This window comes from Toxotes jaculatrix, chromosome 19 (assembly GCF_017976425.1).
Source record: "Toxotes jaculatrix isolate fToxJac2 chromosome 19, fToxJac2.pri, whole genome shotgun sequence".
Lineage (NCBI taxonomy): Eukaryota > Metazoa > Chordata > Actinopteri > Toxotidae > Toxotes > Toxotes jaculatrix.
In genome coordinates, this window is record NC_054412.1 from 6,945,863 (window position 1) to 6,960,861 (window position 14,999).

The 14,999-nt window shown below is 40.6% G+C and overlaps 1 protein-coding gene across 2 annotated transcripts in view; it reads left to right on the forward strand.

Moving 5' to 3' along the window:
• Positions 1-556: 556 nt before the first annotated feature.
• The window catches only part of lpgat1 (lysophosphatidylglycerol acyltransferase 1), a 39,470-nt gene continuing 25,027 nt past the window's right edge, over positions 557-14,999 (forward strand). Inside the window, exons 1-3 of one of the 2 annotated variants that reach the window (XM_041064844.1) lie at positions 557-1,130; positions 1,820-2,072; positions 14,061-14,179. In XM_041064844.1, the coding sequence (XP_040920778.1) occupies positions 1,835-2,072; positions 14,061-14,179 (357 nt within the window). In that variant the 5' untranslated portion in view covers positions 557-1,130; positions 1,820-1,834. Of the gene's footprint in view, positions 1,131-1,212; positions 1,727-1,819; positions 2,073-14,060; positions 14,180-14,999 lie in introns of those variants that run through there. The other variant, XM_041064845.1, reaches the window with a different exon arrangement.

Below are 14,999 nucleotides of genomic sequence, written 5' to 3' on the forward strand. Positions count from 1 at the left end.
CTCAACTAAGTTCAACATTTGGAACACAAACCAAGGTTATACAAACCAGTGTGCTAACTAAACAGTTGAAAAATTATCCAAACACTAGAATCTTAACATGAAATATCCAGTGGTGGGAAGTAACAGAGTACATTTACTTAAATACTAAGCTTAAGTACAAAATATAGGTGCTTGTACATTACTTGAGGATTTCCATTTCATTCTACAAAAAACTTCTTAACTACTTCTCAACTTATGATCTATATGAAGGATATGAAAATAGTTCAAATTCATTCCAGTTATTCTTACTAACAAAACATAAAGTATAAACATGTACTATGTTATTCATTTACTTTAAATGAACAAATAAATATGTAATAAGAAATATTAATACATCGCTTTATTTTAGATTCTATTACATTAAAAAAGCCTCAAGTTTTCGAGCCCTTTCGCTAATTTTACTAATCTTGCATGGTAAAACAGGCCCACAACCGAAGCTTTTATTTTGAAGGCAAGACGGACTTGTTTCGGCTCTCAGCGTGTTGATCTTTTGTCTATTGACTCGGTGTGAATCGGTGTCTGGAGAAAGATAACGGGTGCTGCTAGTAGAGAAACGAAAAATAACTGTCGCTCGTATCTGATGTGCAAATGTCGTGTATACTTTGTGCAACGTTTGTCTAATTAGCAGCGTTGATCCGAGACTCGGCCCGAACCGCCTCTCGTCCGTATTCGTTAATGGGAGCTCAGTAGCTTAGCTAACTTGCCGACGACGATGGTGATGATGATGATGATGCATCGGTGGATTTATCCCGGTGTCTCTGACTGAGATGGAGCCAGCGACGCTCAAGTGGAGCTGCCTGCTAGCTAGCTAGCGAGCTAACGGTGCCCGCCGGGAGACGCCGTGCCCGAGCAGCCGTGGATTACGTTAGCTAAATGGGTGCAACTACAGTTTTACCTTACGGGATTTGTTGTAACGCTGTCGGACGTTTCCACCCCTGTCCCCGGGTTTGATAGAGACGGGACCATGTCAACTAGCCAAAATTGCTAACTTAACCGTTTAGGATAGCTGCACGTGATACAGTTTATCTCGCTCCAGCAATTAGCTACATCCCCGTCCAACCGTCCTTGGATGCTTCACTGACATTAATTGGGTGAGTAACATGAGCTACCAGACTTTTGCTAAATTACAGGGTCAGGCTATTTTCTGGACGAAACAGACGGATATTGAGCTTTGCACCAGCCTCCAGACATCCACCGCCCGGGTTAACGTTTGTTATTGTCTCATAAAATACCCCAGCACTTAAGCTTATTGGCTATCACTACTATGGAGTCAGCGTGTTTCGCAATAATGTTATAGCCCGCGGGCTGTCACACCTGACACGTTTCTGAACATCCGTTCCCGTTAATGCTAACTCAGCCCTCTGCTAAGCTAGCATGTCATGAAGTATTCGACCACGTCCCGTGCGACTGGTCCTTTTATGGTCCTGTCTTTACAGGCATTACTGGTGCGGCTAGGCAGCTAGCGTTCAGGCAGTCACGAATAACAAACGCCTAGAGTCGAGAATAAATCCTCGTCAGTAACAATCAGAGGATAGACTCCTCTAGGCGTGTGTTTCATTTAAATTCTGTGAAATAGCCTCACCCTCAACCGGTTCGCGGCAGACTCTCTCCTGAGTGTCTGGCAAAAACACGGCGTTGTTCTGCGGTTTTGTGCTCTGCTCAGTCAGAGCAAGTCAGTTTGTTTGCAGTAAGGCTAACGTTGTGTACACACATGACTCGTCCTGTGTTTTGTCAAACGAACCAAGGCGAGATGCTAACTGCTGCTGTGTCTGTGTTGCAGACGGTGTGTATCAGGATGGCACAGCTCTTGGACGGGGCCGGCAAATTGGGCTGGGTTCTGCTCAAGTCTGTGCTCCGTTTTGTGTTTATGTTCCTCAACAACTGTGTAGCCATCCCATCCTACTGCTTATACCTGCTGCTCCTTCAGCCGCTGAGAATATGGGACAGCTCCACTTTTTGGCACATCGAAGGAATCATGTTCAAATGGTTGCTGGCCATGGTGTCTTCATGGGGCTGGATTGCGGGCTATACAGGTAAGATAGTGTATCATTCGTGCATATTGTCTTCATTTCATGTGTTTCCTTTCACGCAGAGATATTTTTGTGTGCTGGACCTAATGTTAGCATCTTAATGATGGCTAAGCATGCACAAAATTGCTCTAAAGCCAGTGAAGTTGCACTCTAGTCCCTGTTTGTGCTTTGTGCACAGATAAGCATCTGTTTCACTAAACAATGTAAACATAGACAAACTCAGAGGATTGTTTGTTAAGCAACACCTAGTGTTGTTCTGAAGGTATTTCCAAAACACTGGTTATACTCCTCTAACCATCTGGAAGGAAAAATATTCTGTTAGCATATGTCTTTGCTTAATTTATACAACATGAACCAAAGTGTAAACAATGTAATATCCAGCTGGAATACCTTTAGAACAGCAGTGAGTGTTTTTAAATGAGCGTTTGTGCTTTCCAAACACGCAAATGTAAATACATGAAAGGCACAAAGGGGGGTAGTTTCTCCCCAGCTGATGACTTCTGGCCACTGTGTGAACATGGACACCAATGAGTAGGTGCCATGTGCCTGCTCTCTGTCTTCACGTACTTCTTGCTGGATTAGAAGTAAATTAGTTAACAGGGGTAGGGCAGATGGTTGAATAAAAATGAGACAGTTGAAGAAAAATGAATAAAAATGCTTATCTTTGTTTTGAATCTTGAGTGGCACAGCTGCTGAAGAAACATACGTCTGTTACAGTGAAAAGTGTTCTGTAAAAACTTCCCTATCTTGAAAAACATAACTTAGTCTTTTTGTATTTGTATAATTAGACATTGTCGCATTTATATTTTTGGTGCTTCTGGCACTATTTAACATCCAGTGGGAAATATTGCAGTTTGATTTTTCATAGTCTAATTGATTAATGAAGGTTAATAAAAGTAATTAGTAGTTGCAGTCTTAAATAACTAATTTACTGAGTACAGTTATTTCACAGGAATTGTCTTTTGCAATTGCACAGAGAAAATACAACAAACATACTGTACTGACACACATGGTCGAAGTAATGAGGGATATTATAAGCGATCGTTGATTCTGCTCAGCTGGCTGGTTGAATATCTTCAAGTGATTCAGTCTGTCAGAGGTGTTGGGTTGCACAGAGCTGCGAGCAAATGCTTACAAATTGCTAAGTGGTGAACATGGCGAGCAACAAGGCGCACTGATTAATAATGCAAAACTTTCAGCCTATAGAACACCTGGTCTTTTGTTGAGCAATATATGTTACTGACCTGTGACTGTGGTTGGAAGTGAGATTTATATAGTCCTAAATCTCTGCCTGTGTGGCATGGATCCTGTTTTTATTACAATGTAAAGCGGGGAAGAAAAAAAAATGTAAATGCTGATTTTGGTCCTTATTTTGACATAAATCAGATTTGAGCTAATGTGACCTTAGTCTGAACAGTCATGTCTGAATTTATATATTTATTTCATCTACAGTGCATCATCAGTCAGTTATTAAGGAGCAGTGAGGTATCGGGCTACATAATCAGTCACGTCACTTCAATGCAACGCAACTCGTGATGTATCCATGTGACGGATATAAAAAAAAAATGACTGAATGGCCACGGGGGAATGTGAGTGTAAAGTGAAGAAGTAAGAGAATCAAGTTATAGAAGCATTTTGGAAGGAGTTACATATAAGCATATGAGATAAGCTCTGATTTGACACAGTGCAGCAGCATGATGACATGCACTGTCACTTGAATTGAAACGGTCTCCTTTTTATTTGTATACTTCTGCACAAACATGCCAGGTGTTAAGTCTTTGGTATTGTAGCAGTGACTTGTTTAGACGGTTGTCAGACATTGGCCAGATTACAGGGGGGGAAAAAAACTGAACAGACTGAGAAAAAAATAGATCTGAGCAGTAAATTAGAATGGAACAATAAATGCTGACAGTATAAATATAAATTACATTAAATAAACTGTTCTGGTAGACAGGGTCATCATGCAGTAGCTGTATACTTGGAGCATGTGCCAGTGTCAGCGTTGTGGCCTGCACTCAAGGCTACTGGGAAAAGGATGGGTCGATTAGCCCTGTTACCTTGCCCTCACGAGGCAGTCCTGTGTAGTCACCAGCTCCCTGCACTGTGTGAATGACCTCTGAATCTGGGCAGCACATACCTATTCTAAAGCTCTGGGTTTGGTCCAAGGTCACACCCTCACTATCACACTTACAGTACACATTTTTCCCCATTCTTTCCCAGTGACAGCTGTAAGTTGAACAAAATATTAATCAGCAACTATTCTGATAATTGATTAATAATATAAACCATGATTTAACCAAAACAAATACATTTTTTGACCAAATGATTAATTGAATAATAAATAAAATAACCAACAGATTAAGCAACAATGAAGATAATTTTAAATTGCAGTCGTGCATTTTTCCTTTTTCTTCTTTGTTTTATGCTGGAGTTGTGTGTCAGATATTTCATTCTGGTAACATTGTTCCAGATAGAACATAGATTTTGTATTGCAGTTTTATTGGGCCTGCTCTTGCACTCGAGAAATGTTAGATGTGTGACAGGGAAACGGGAATGCTCATTCACAGCTTGACACGCTGCAGTCTGGAAGCTGAGCTCTGGTTAACTATCAGACATGAAGGATGTTGCATCACCTCCACTGGAGAGGCAGAACAATGGCCTTTTGTAGATAACATAGATCATGATATCAGTGGCGTGTACTGTACATTCTTTATCATCTGGGATAATTTATACAAAAGACAGTAATTCTGGAGATAATTTGTTGGAAATGTTTTTAGCCTCACGCTTAAACTGAACTAGAAAAAACCTCAAGCTTCTCGTAGATGTTTCGTTTGTATCATTAAAGCAACATTATGAAGCTATTTTACCTTAAAATAACAGCTTCAGAATCATTTTTGATGGGACACTGACTTGTAATAGGGAGAATGGTTCCTCTTTCTTTCCCACTCTGCAGCCTGAACACCTGTTCTCATGGGTCTGCAGATAGCTATAAGAAGAAGCAAGCTTGGTATTCTCAGTATGGGCGTCATGGCTGAAGCAAGGAGACTAGCTCCTAGCACCTACATTTTAAGACCTAACTTCTGTGGGTTTAGATATTTTCAGTCAAACAACAAACTTTCAGGCACACTTTCAAATGTCCAAAACAGGTTCAACAGATTCGGACATTGGCGTTCACACATGCGGCTCCTCCTCGTGTCTCGAAAAGTTCAGAGTTGCAGTGCATGTGTGAAAGCAGCTTTAGTCTTAAGTAAAGGGTGAAGGTTAGTGCGTCTGTGATAGTGTGAGGTGAATGCACTCTGTTAGTCTCCAGTGTGTATCATTAAATGTTTCTTGAACTCTAGCTGGAACTCATCTGAGAGCTGCATTCTGCGTGCTTACAGCAGGACTGAAAGTTTTTCCCCAATTAAATGCACAGGGGTTTGTAGAAGGATATATATTCTTTTTTTTTTTCTCCAGATCAGACTGCAGTTCTTTAGGTGTTGATTTTCTTGGCATAACATCAAAGACTGTAAGAAGGCTGTAACTTATGATCAGAGAGAGATGTTTCAACCACTCTGCAGACAGGTTAACTTGTGAGAAGCAATGAACCAGATAATGTCAGGTAGACTTATCTTCTGCTCTTCAGCCACAAAAATTGTTGGCCACAGAGCTTTCAGGAAGTCCTCAGTGCTCTGATACTCAGCCCATTATTCTTATAGAAATGTAATAATGACAGTTGCTGGAGTTCAGCTCAGCTCTCAGTGAGTAAGGTCAGAGCGCTCCCCAGTGATATGTGTTCCATCCATAACCAAAACAACTGAGCTTCATCCCATTTAGAGGTACTCTCTTTACCGAACAGCAGGCTGACCCTAGCCAAGCTAATATGCTTCATTCATCCACAGTGTTTTATTTTTTTATATAATGGCATCATAACATTAGCTAACATCAGATACTTGTACGTCATTATTGAGCCTACATTTGTACCACTCCGGGGATACTGTACTGTTTTTTGTGTTCTGCTCATTCCCCTTTCTTCACTCATCAGCACATTTTGACTTAAATGCTGTACACAACGCTTTTTTTTTTTCTGTCTCCGTGTGTCTGTCCAGTATGTGTCAGCAGAAGTACGACACAGATGCACCGTGCAACAAATTGTGGTAATTACAGTTTGTTAACCCACTTAGCAGGATGATTCTTGATTCTTTGAAAACTGCATTTCAGAGAACTGTCAGCTTCATGTGCCAAATATGAATCATCCTGGAATGAATTAAAGAAAAAAATTGTTTGTTGGACAGTTACAAGTTAACTCAGAAAGCCACCCAAGTATGAACATTTTACAAGAAACAGTTTTGTTCTGTATTTAGTGGAATTACTGTTACATGGTTACATGCTTGTGTAGTCATTCCACCTGACCCCCTTTCCCTGTTGTTGACAAAAAGCAGTGCATCTGCGTGAGGTCTGATCAGACTGTGGCACACACGCACACAACTGTGGGCACAAACACGTGGACTAAAGCCAGCAGGATTAAGTTTTCATTTTATGTTCTTTGAGTGGGTGGTCCGTTAGACCTGTGAAGACATCGAAGATGGTGACTGGAAGATTGGAGACGTTGCACACTTGTTTCCTAGTTACAAGTTCAGTCCTGGATCTTGTTGGGATTGTGGTGTTAAGGCAGAGTAGCCTGGTTCTTCACGTCACTGTTTACATTTTCAGTTAATGGCTGATTGTTCGATCTATAAAATAACAGAAAGTGTTGGAAACAACCTGTGGTGATTCGATCATATAGCTGGTTTTATTCAGCCAAATATCCAAAACCAAAACAAACATTCAGTTTACTGTCAGATATGGCCTGAAGAAAAATAACAACAGATCTTCACGTACCAGAATCAGAAGCCAGGGTTGTTTGTTTTTGTTTGTTTTGTTTTTTTTCATGATAAAATGACAAAAATTATTAATCTATTATCAAAATAGTTGCCAAGTAATACTCTGTCATTCAACTAGTCATCGTACCTCTACATCCAACCAGCATGGGGTTCCTCAAATTGAGGAGAAAAGCTTGTCTCATTTCTGTGTAATATGCGTAACTTGAACTTCAGTTTCCTGTAAGTGTTTTTGGAATCATCTCACTGTGAAGCTAAAACACAAAAAAACTGCTCTTCATTTGTTAGAGCCTCTGTACAGCCATGATAACACCCACTGAAGTGTTATCAGTTACTTGGCTGATTAGACTTATTCTCTGGACTGTGTGGGTGTGAACAGATCATCTTTGATTGACATGTCCCAGTGTCCCAGCCTGTTCTGAATTGTCTTTGTTGCACCTGTTAGGGTGAGAGTGTTTCCAGCTTTATGATTATATTATCAACTTACCTTGTACATTATATCTTTGACAGGTTACGTTTGATGGTCACCGGTGTGAGGTGAACATTTCTGGTATATTGAATGATTATTCTGTGAGCTGGGTGATGCAAACATATATCTAGTGACAGAATCCACAGTGAAAAAGTCAGCTGTGGGCACTTTTGAAATATTTTATTTGAGATACTTCTGATGTCTTTCCAACAGACTTTGGTGAAAGTTGAATGGGTATAGCACTTGAAAACATAACACAGGTCTAGATATACACGCATTCATGTCTTGTAGCAAGTGAAGGAGGCGGACCAGCATGGAATAATGGCCCTGCAGCTCCACTTCAGTTGAGAGGCCTATAGCATGAATGGGAATTAATATCACTTCTTTTCCGAAGCACCGAAACGATGTTTCACTCTCTGGTGTACAGAAAGACTGTGTGCTATTGATGTGAATGAGCAACGCATTATGTGGTAAATCCATATTTTAATGTTAATGTGTTGGAAGAAATGCTTGGGGTCAAAGTGACTTTTAGCTTTTAATGAGGACAAGAAATTAATGGCAATTTATGAGACCTGATTATTCCATTGAATCGACATGGAGACCACTGAGCTTGATAAGCACACAGACCAAATTTAAACTGTTTAAACTTTAAACTGTTTTTAATACTATTTTAATACCAACCTTCAAGGCAATGCTGTTGGACATGTCCAAAAGGGCCTGCCCCTACTGCCCCTAGCCTAGTCTGCATTCAGTTATGGTTATAGTCTGACCAGTACTGGATATTTCATCTTTTAACCTCACTAGCTGCACAACTCTAAAGATGATGAGGCTGGTTAGCCCACCACCATATTCCAGTTTTTCCATAGTCAAGTTTTTCTCTAATGCCATGAGATTGGCTCAGAGTTGAATGCCTCAAAAACTACTGGTGGGATTTCCACCTGGTTGGGTGTTGATGTTCACGGTCTTTTGGGTGCTTTCTTTACTTTTCATCCATCCAGTACTTAGGTTTACCTTTAACCTCTAGCATGGCTAAAGACTCTTTAAGGCCATTCACACATATGTATTCGGGAAACTGGGAGAGCGACAGCAGCATTTCATTGTGAATGAGACCTGGCTTTGCAGCCTTGCACCCCCACCCCCCACCCCCCGCTGAGCTTGACAGATTCAAAAATCACCCAGCTACTCACCAGGGGAAGGTAAAGAAAGGCTCAACTTTATGCAAATGTCGCCAGACACACTGAGTGAGGGCGGCATTGTTGTTCAGTGGTTAGTGCTGTTGCCTCACAGCAAGAAGGCTCTGGCTGTGAACCTGCCGGCTGGGTAGTCGAAGCGTTTCTGTGTGGTTTTTTTGGTCGGGGGTGGGGCCTCTTTTCTCTTTGGCAGTACTTAGGTGTGGGCCGCCACATTTTTGAAGCAGGAGCTGTGATACCTCTAGAGAGACGAAAAGAAGTGGAGCGATGGGCAGCAAGGTCAGCGGTAGACCGTTTAGCTGACCACCGATACCGGATTAGACACTGTGCCGGCAGTGTGGCTGTCATCCTGCTGCGCTAACTGTGTCATCTCTCAAAGACAATTTCCCTAATGTATTCTATCTGACAGATGACCCATCTCTGTGATATCATTTATGCTCGTCTCCCGCCACAATGGGGACTTCAGCTAGCATGAAGGCATGCTCCTCATGAAATGACATTGCCTTCAGGGTACGTATACCCCACACACCCCTGTCCAAGTGTCACAGATGTGTCATTTTTCTAGAAGTATGCTCTCGATTCCCGGCCCTCATGAGGATTGATCATTTTCTCTAGAGGACACGAGGTGAAACAAAGATCTAAATTGAACATGCCAACAGCTTCCCCCTTTTTAAATCACTTTTTCTTACCTCATGCAGCTCTCCTTGTGAGGATGTGTGATGTTGGATGATTCAGAAACACCCTGTGACTCGAGGTTACAGCATGGGCAGTGTGTCCAAGTGCGTTAGTGAACGTAAACTGGGCAATGATTATCAAGTTGTTGCCTATATCTCATAGGCAATGCATTCGGCAGACAACAGTAACCAGCTCAAATGTTAGTTTTAAGTGGCAGTCATATATAATATAATACAGTAAGCATAATAAGCATGAGAGAACTTCTTGTATTAAGTGTTTGCAGTTATTGTTCATGCTTGCAGCCGTGGAGTGTGTTCTCCAATATCTGCTAATGAACTGCTGAGTAAATGAGGTGTGCATTAGCATTACATGACTAAATCTCATTGTGAACATGCTGAATAGCTAGAAGCAGGTACAGTGGGGTGAATTTCCAAGTGGAATGAGACCAGCTTGAAACCGTCAGGAAACAAACAAAAAAACTAAACAACTTCGCCTTTTACTATGAGTCATATAGAAATGGTCTCTGGGTCCAGGGTTATGACAGGAAATCCTCATTCGTTGGAGTCTACACTTACATTTAATTGCTTACTTTTTTCCATGAAAGGCCTGCTGTATTTTAATATCTGCCCACGTGGTGTATAGTTGACACGATGAATAGATTTTAGCAGATATATTTCAGGAAAACTCTTACTTGCTCAGTTAAATTGAGCCTGGTATTGTCGGTCCCAGATAACTTTGTAATTAAGAATACTTTCACTTCTTGTTGATCATTTTATTACAGTGTGAAACCGACTCAGGCCTTTTCCTCACCGAGACTCGTGAGACGCTGACAGCAGCCCTGTCACATCGTTCATGATAATAGTGGTATGAATCTTGATGTGATAAGAAACAATATTGCGCTGTATTGACATATTTATATACTTATTATCACTTTATTTTCCCCCCGTCTGCTTCAATCCATCTTCAGGGTGAACCACTCCCGTGCAGCCTCGCTCATGACTGTGAACATATGGTACACTATACTATTACTCAACTGTTCTTTTCACTACCTGTGCCAAGTCTGCTCCTCCTACAGGGAAAAAAATCCATCCTTAAATGAGTGTTGCAACTTGCAGGGTTTTTTTTTTGTGTTCACTTAGTTTGCGTAATGACTTCCTTCATTTCCTAGAATGGCTTTTGACTCCAGAGTATGTACAGTTGTAAATAGGAAGAGCAAGAAAGTGAGTTTTTGCAAGGAAAAAAAAAGTGACAACTTCCCCTCATAGCTAAACTGAAACATTAGCTGCATTGCATTCTGGTCTGTTAAGGCTGCTGTCAGTGGAGAAATTACCCCATCAGCTTTTGCTCTGGTGAGTTTTTCTCTGTTTGTCTGTGGTCCTGCTCTTTGATTCAGAGGAACAGACACCAGAACCTTACGTCTCCCATCACAGTGTGACGTCATTTAGTGTGCAACAAGAAAGTCATCCATTAAAATAAGAAAACAGCAACACCCTATGAAAAATTAAAATATGAGAAAATGTAAGGTATGCTGCAAATAATTTTTTTTTTTTAATCACTATTTGATTTTCGAGGTGATTTTTTCTTTCCCCTGTGAAATTTCAGATGTCAGCACAACCTTGTCTTCTTCTCAGTTCCTTGAACATTTTGTTATGCACCAAATATATCAGGCCTGTACCCTGCATCTGCCTGGTATTGCGTTGGTGTCATGTTCTTCCTTAATTTCATGTTAAACTCGGTGTGTAAAATCACTTCTGAATAATCTTTGACTGCCAGAAAGCCTAATGCTAACTCCCCCTTAGCGAGGAAAGACTGACGCAACATTTGCATTACACAGAAGTGGAGCTGGTCAGACCCTCACAGAACGGTGGGGATTCCCAGCAAACGACCGCAGCCCAGCTGAATCCTTCATCTCCTTTGCTCCTTGTTAATATGCAGAGCTGCTGAAGTGTGTTTAAATTGCAAAGGAAGCTCATGTGCTCTCCAGGAGGGCTATTGTTGTCAGCCCTCATCTCACATGAGATGCGTTTCCTCCTTTGTTGCAGCTCCAGTGTGTATCCCGTCAACAATCGGCAACAGGCGAATGGTTTGTAAAGTAGCCTGTATGCTCTCAATAGAGGCCTGACGATGTAAATCAGGCAAGAGAGACAGGAGAGCCATTGGAGGTTGTTGGGTTGAAAGCATTTGTAAAGTAGAAACGCTGTATCACTGAGGATTATAAACATCCAGAGTTCACTGATTTGCCACACAGTAAAGGCCTGTTCAAAACCATGCCTGTTTTAATTAGGCCTAATCGTTAAGGATGTGTAACTCTTGTAACGGTTCAGATGATTTAATATGTATTCAGATAAATATTACATCTAGAGGACATGTTACATCTAGAGGACATGTTTCCATCAGTGACTTGCTTCCATCAGCGATTTTGAGAGTCAACATACGCAGATTAGTTAAAACAGGTTTGAGATTGGGGAAACATAGCTAGTTATACAAGCACACACAGAAAGCTCCTTGAAAAAGTTTTTTTTTTTTTTTTTGACTGCTGTATTGATTTTTTTTTTTTCCTTTCCAACTTTTACACAGAATTTGGGTCATATCTGTGTAGCCATACTGTATCTCTGACTGCTCAGTGGGTTTTCTTATACATATCTGTTCATCTTCACGCACTTGCAAGTCATATCATATATGAATTTTTGACAAAGCTGTTTACTTTTTATTGTTTTTAGAGGTGTAAATAAATAGTTGAGTGTTTTGTGTAGTTTGTAAGAAAAGGTTTTCTCATTTACATGTTAGTGTACCGTCTTAAGCCAGATCCTGTGTTGTGGCTGGATCACCTGTTAAAGTGATTGGAAGATTGGAAGCTTTGATTGACCTGAATGACTGACTAGTCATTGATTTAATTGACCTTAATTTTATTAATCCGCACTGAGACATTTAAATGAATGTGGCTGTAAAGTTACAACAACAGGAAATGAGTTATATCTCCACAACATTTCGTCTAATCAAAACTGTTCTGTGGGTAGCTAAGACCTTGATGTACCTGTTTGCAATGTATCCTGCGTGATGTGCCTCTACTTGGTCCAGAGAACTGCAGCTTGCAGCTATATTTTGCTTTGTATTATTTTTATCACTTTGACAGCGAACAAAGCCCTGGTTCTGTTCTCAGCCGTACACGGACACCTTATGTTGTTTCAGTGAAGAGGGAAGCATTATTTTTGGATTGCAGACATGCAAATAAGCCTGATCTCCTGCTGTAGCAGGATGTAGGCCTAACCTACCATTATCCAAAATGTTATTTCAGTCAGGGAGCTCCCATACCAACAAGTCTCCTGTTAATGTTATGTGTTGACACAGATTCTGTCGATTACGTCTTTAAACTGAGGATATTCAGACTGTAATCTTTGTCAAGTACCTGCTGTGTTCTTTACTAAAAATAAATTAATGCTGCCTAAAAAAAGAAATGAGCGCACCAGTGCAACTTCAGATACTAAGTAGAAATTATTATACTAATGTTTTTTGTTCTTTAAGGTAGTTCAGAACATTTAGTCCTCGTTGGAAAAACAGGATTGGCTCTGGAAACTCATACTTCATAATCACTGTAATACTTTGAATTATTGATTTTTAGTTTCCACAATTTGTTAGATATTCAGCCAGTGGTATCAGTATCAGAAACCACATATCAGTGTATGAATGAAAGCTCAGACGATCAGAGAAGGATTTGAAAGTGTACTCGGTCATAAAATTGTAGACCATCCCTGTTCTTTTCTCGGACAGTTTCGTCTGCTCTGCTCAGTGGCCTACAGTGAAAGTTATTGTGATGCCGTTTCCCGAAACTCACTTCTCCTTTCTCATTTCAAAACCACATGGCCAGCATTTTTTTTTCTTTTTTTTTCTACATCAATTAATAAATGTTTAGTGATGACTAATCCAGCACTGCAAAAAACTAGCTTTAAATGTTTCCTTTACATGACTGAAACATGTAAACCATCTCTGGAGGTGGACTGAGACTCATTTGGCCACATTAACAGCAGAGCGTGAATGTTTTTCCAACCCAGAAGTAGTGGGTAGGTACATGGAGAAAAACGTTTGAGAGAGAATGTGGATCAGACAGCAGGCAGGCAGTTTGTAGTCAGTGTCCGGATTTAGGAACAAGAGACAACACGGGACAGATTGTCAGTTTTAAGCGATGTAACATTCACTATTCAGAGAGACAAACTGGATTTCAATGTGTAAACCATCTGTGTTGATGGAGTGAGCCACACCTTTGTTTTTTTTTTTCCTTGTGTATGTCTTAATTTGCATAATAACTTTTCAGTGAACTCTGGTGGGGTGAGTTTTCAGTGTGATTCCAAATCCAGGCTCAAATTAGTCATTTCAAAACACTGTAGTGTTGTTTCTCATAGTTATTTATTTATTTTTTTTTAATCAACTGCTGCTACTCCCTCTTGTTTGAATGGAAAAAAAACATCTATCTGACTCAAATCTAGATGAACATAAAAGAGGTTTTTAAATTTAGCTTTTTGCACTGGAATGTGCACCCTTATATAACGTATAATATTAGATGCTTTATTAATCTTGAAAGAAATTAAGGATTGTGGTCTTCATCAGGACAAAAATGTATTCAGCATGTTTGCTAGACCTCAAACAGACACCCAAACAAACAAACGCACAAATGGACAATGAGCTTCAGTGACAAACACAGAACGTAAACAGAAACTTTGTTTTTAAGAAAACTCTGCAGGGCACTTTTAAAAGAAACTATTTGCACAGCCTGCAAAATTTGTCTTTGTCTTTTGCCTTGCAGTAACGGAGTGGGGCGATGATGTACGGCCCATCTCTGAAGAGGAAGCCATGGTCATCGTCAACCACCAGTCCACGGGAGATGTGTGCACCCTCATGATGTGCCTGCAAGACAAGGGCACGGTAAGAAGAGAAAGAAATGTGTCACCTCATCATATCCCTTTTAGGAAAAGAGTTTAATAATGTTAAGGTTGAGCAGGGTGACATCAGTGTAGATAAGAGCCATGCAGAAGCTTGAGCCTGCAGGGCGGTTTGCGCGGTCTGTATTTGCTGGATAGGCTGCTGTTTGAGCATGTTTGTGTGTCTTTGTTACTTCAAATAAGGAGTCCATGTGGAATTGTAGACATTGCTCTGAAAACCCTCTCAGCCCAAGTTAAATGTGCTTGCTTTGAGGACTTGTCAAACGTTAGCCAACGTCTCCGTTGTCATTTTGTTTAACCAAATGTTATTTGCGCAAACAAAAGTGTTTATGAGAACAAAGTTCAGCTCAAGTTAAAGGAAAAGCTCCTCTTTTAATGCCCGGGGTTTTGTCTGTTTCACATACTGACTTTTTGACCGTCCCTAGAAGAGGAGGGAAGTTCGCTATGGGAGAGCCATAGTGCAGGGATGATACCTTTTTCGAGTCAAAACAGTCGAGTCAGTGGAGACACACGGCAGCGCAAAGTAGTGCTGCGGTTTGCAGCATTCAAATTAGAAAATGTGAGTTCAAATTTGTCAGGCAGCCGAGAACAGACGTGCAAAGATTCGAGCAGTGGCTGCTTTGCATTCCTTCATACTGATTATTGTCAACAGGTGGGGAGGCGAAACATGTCCACACATCAGTTCACACACCCCTTCTTCTGCTTCAGTAGGATACTTGTTCATTTTACTCAGCTCATTTTCATGGAAAAAGACATCATGTACATCTAGCTGTCTGGAAACATAAACACAGATTAATGATAAT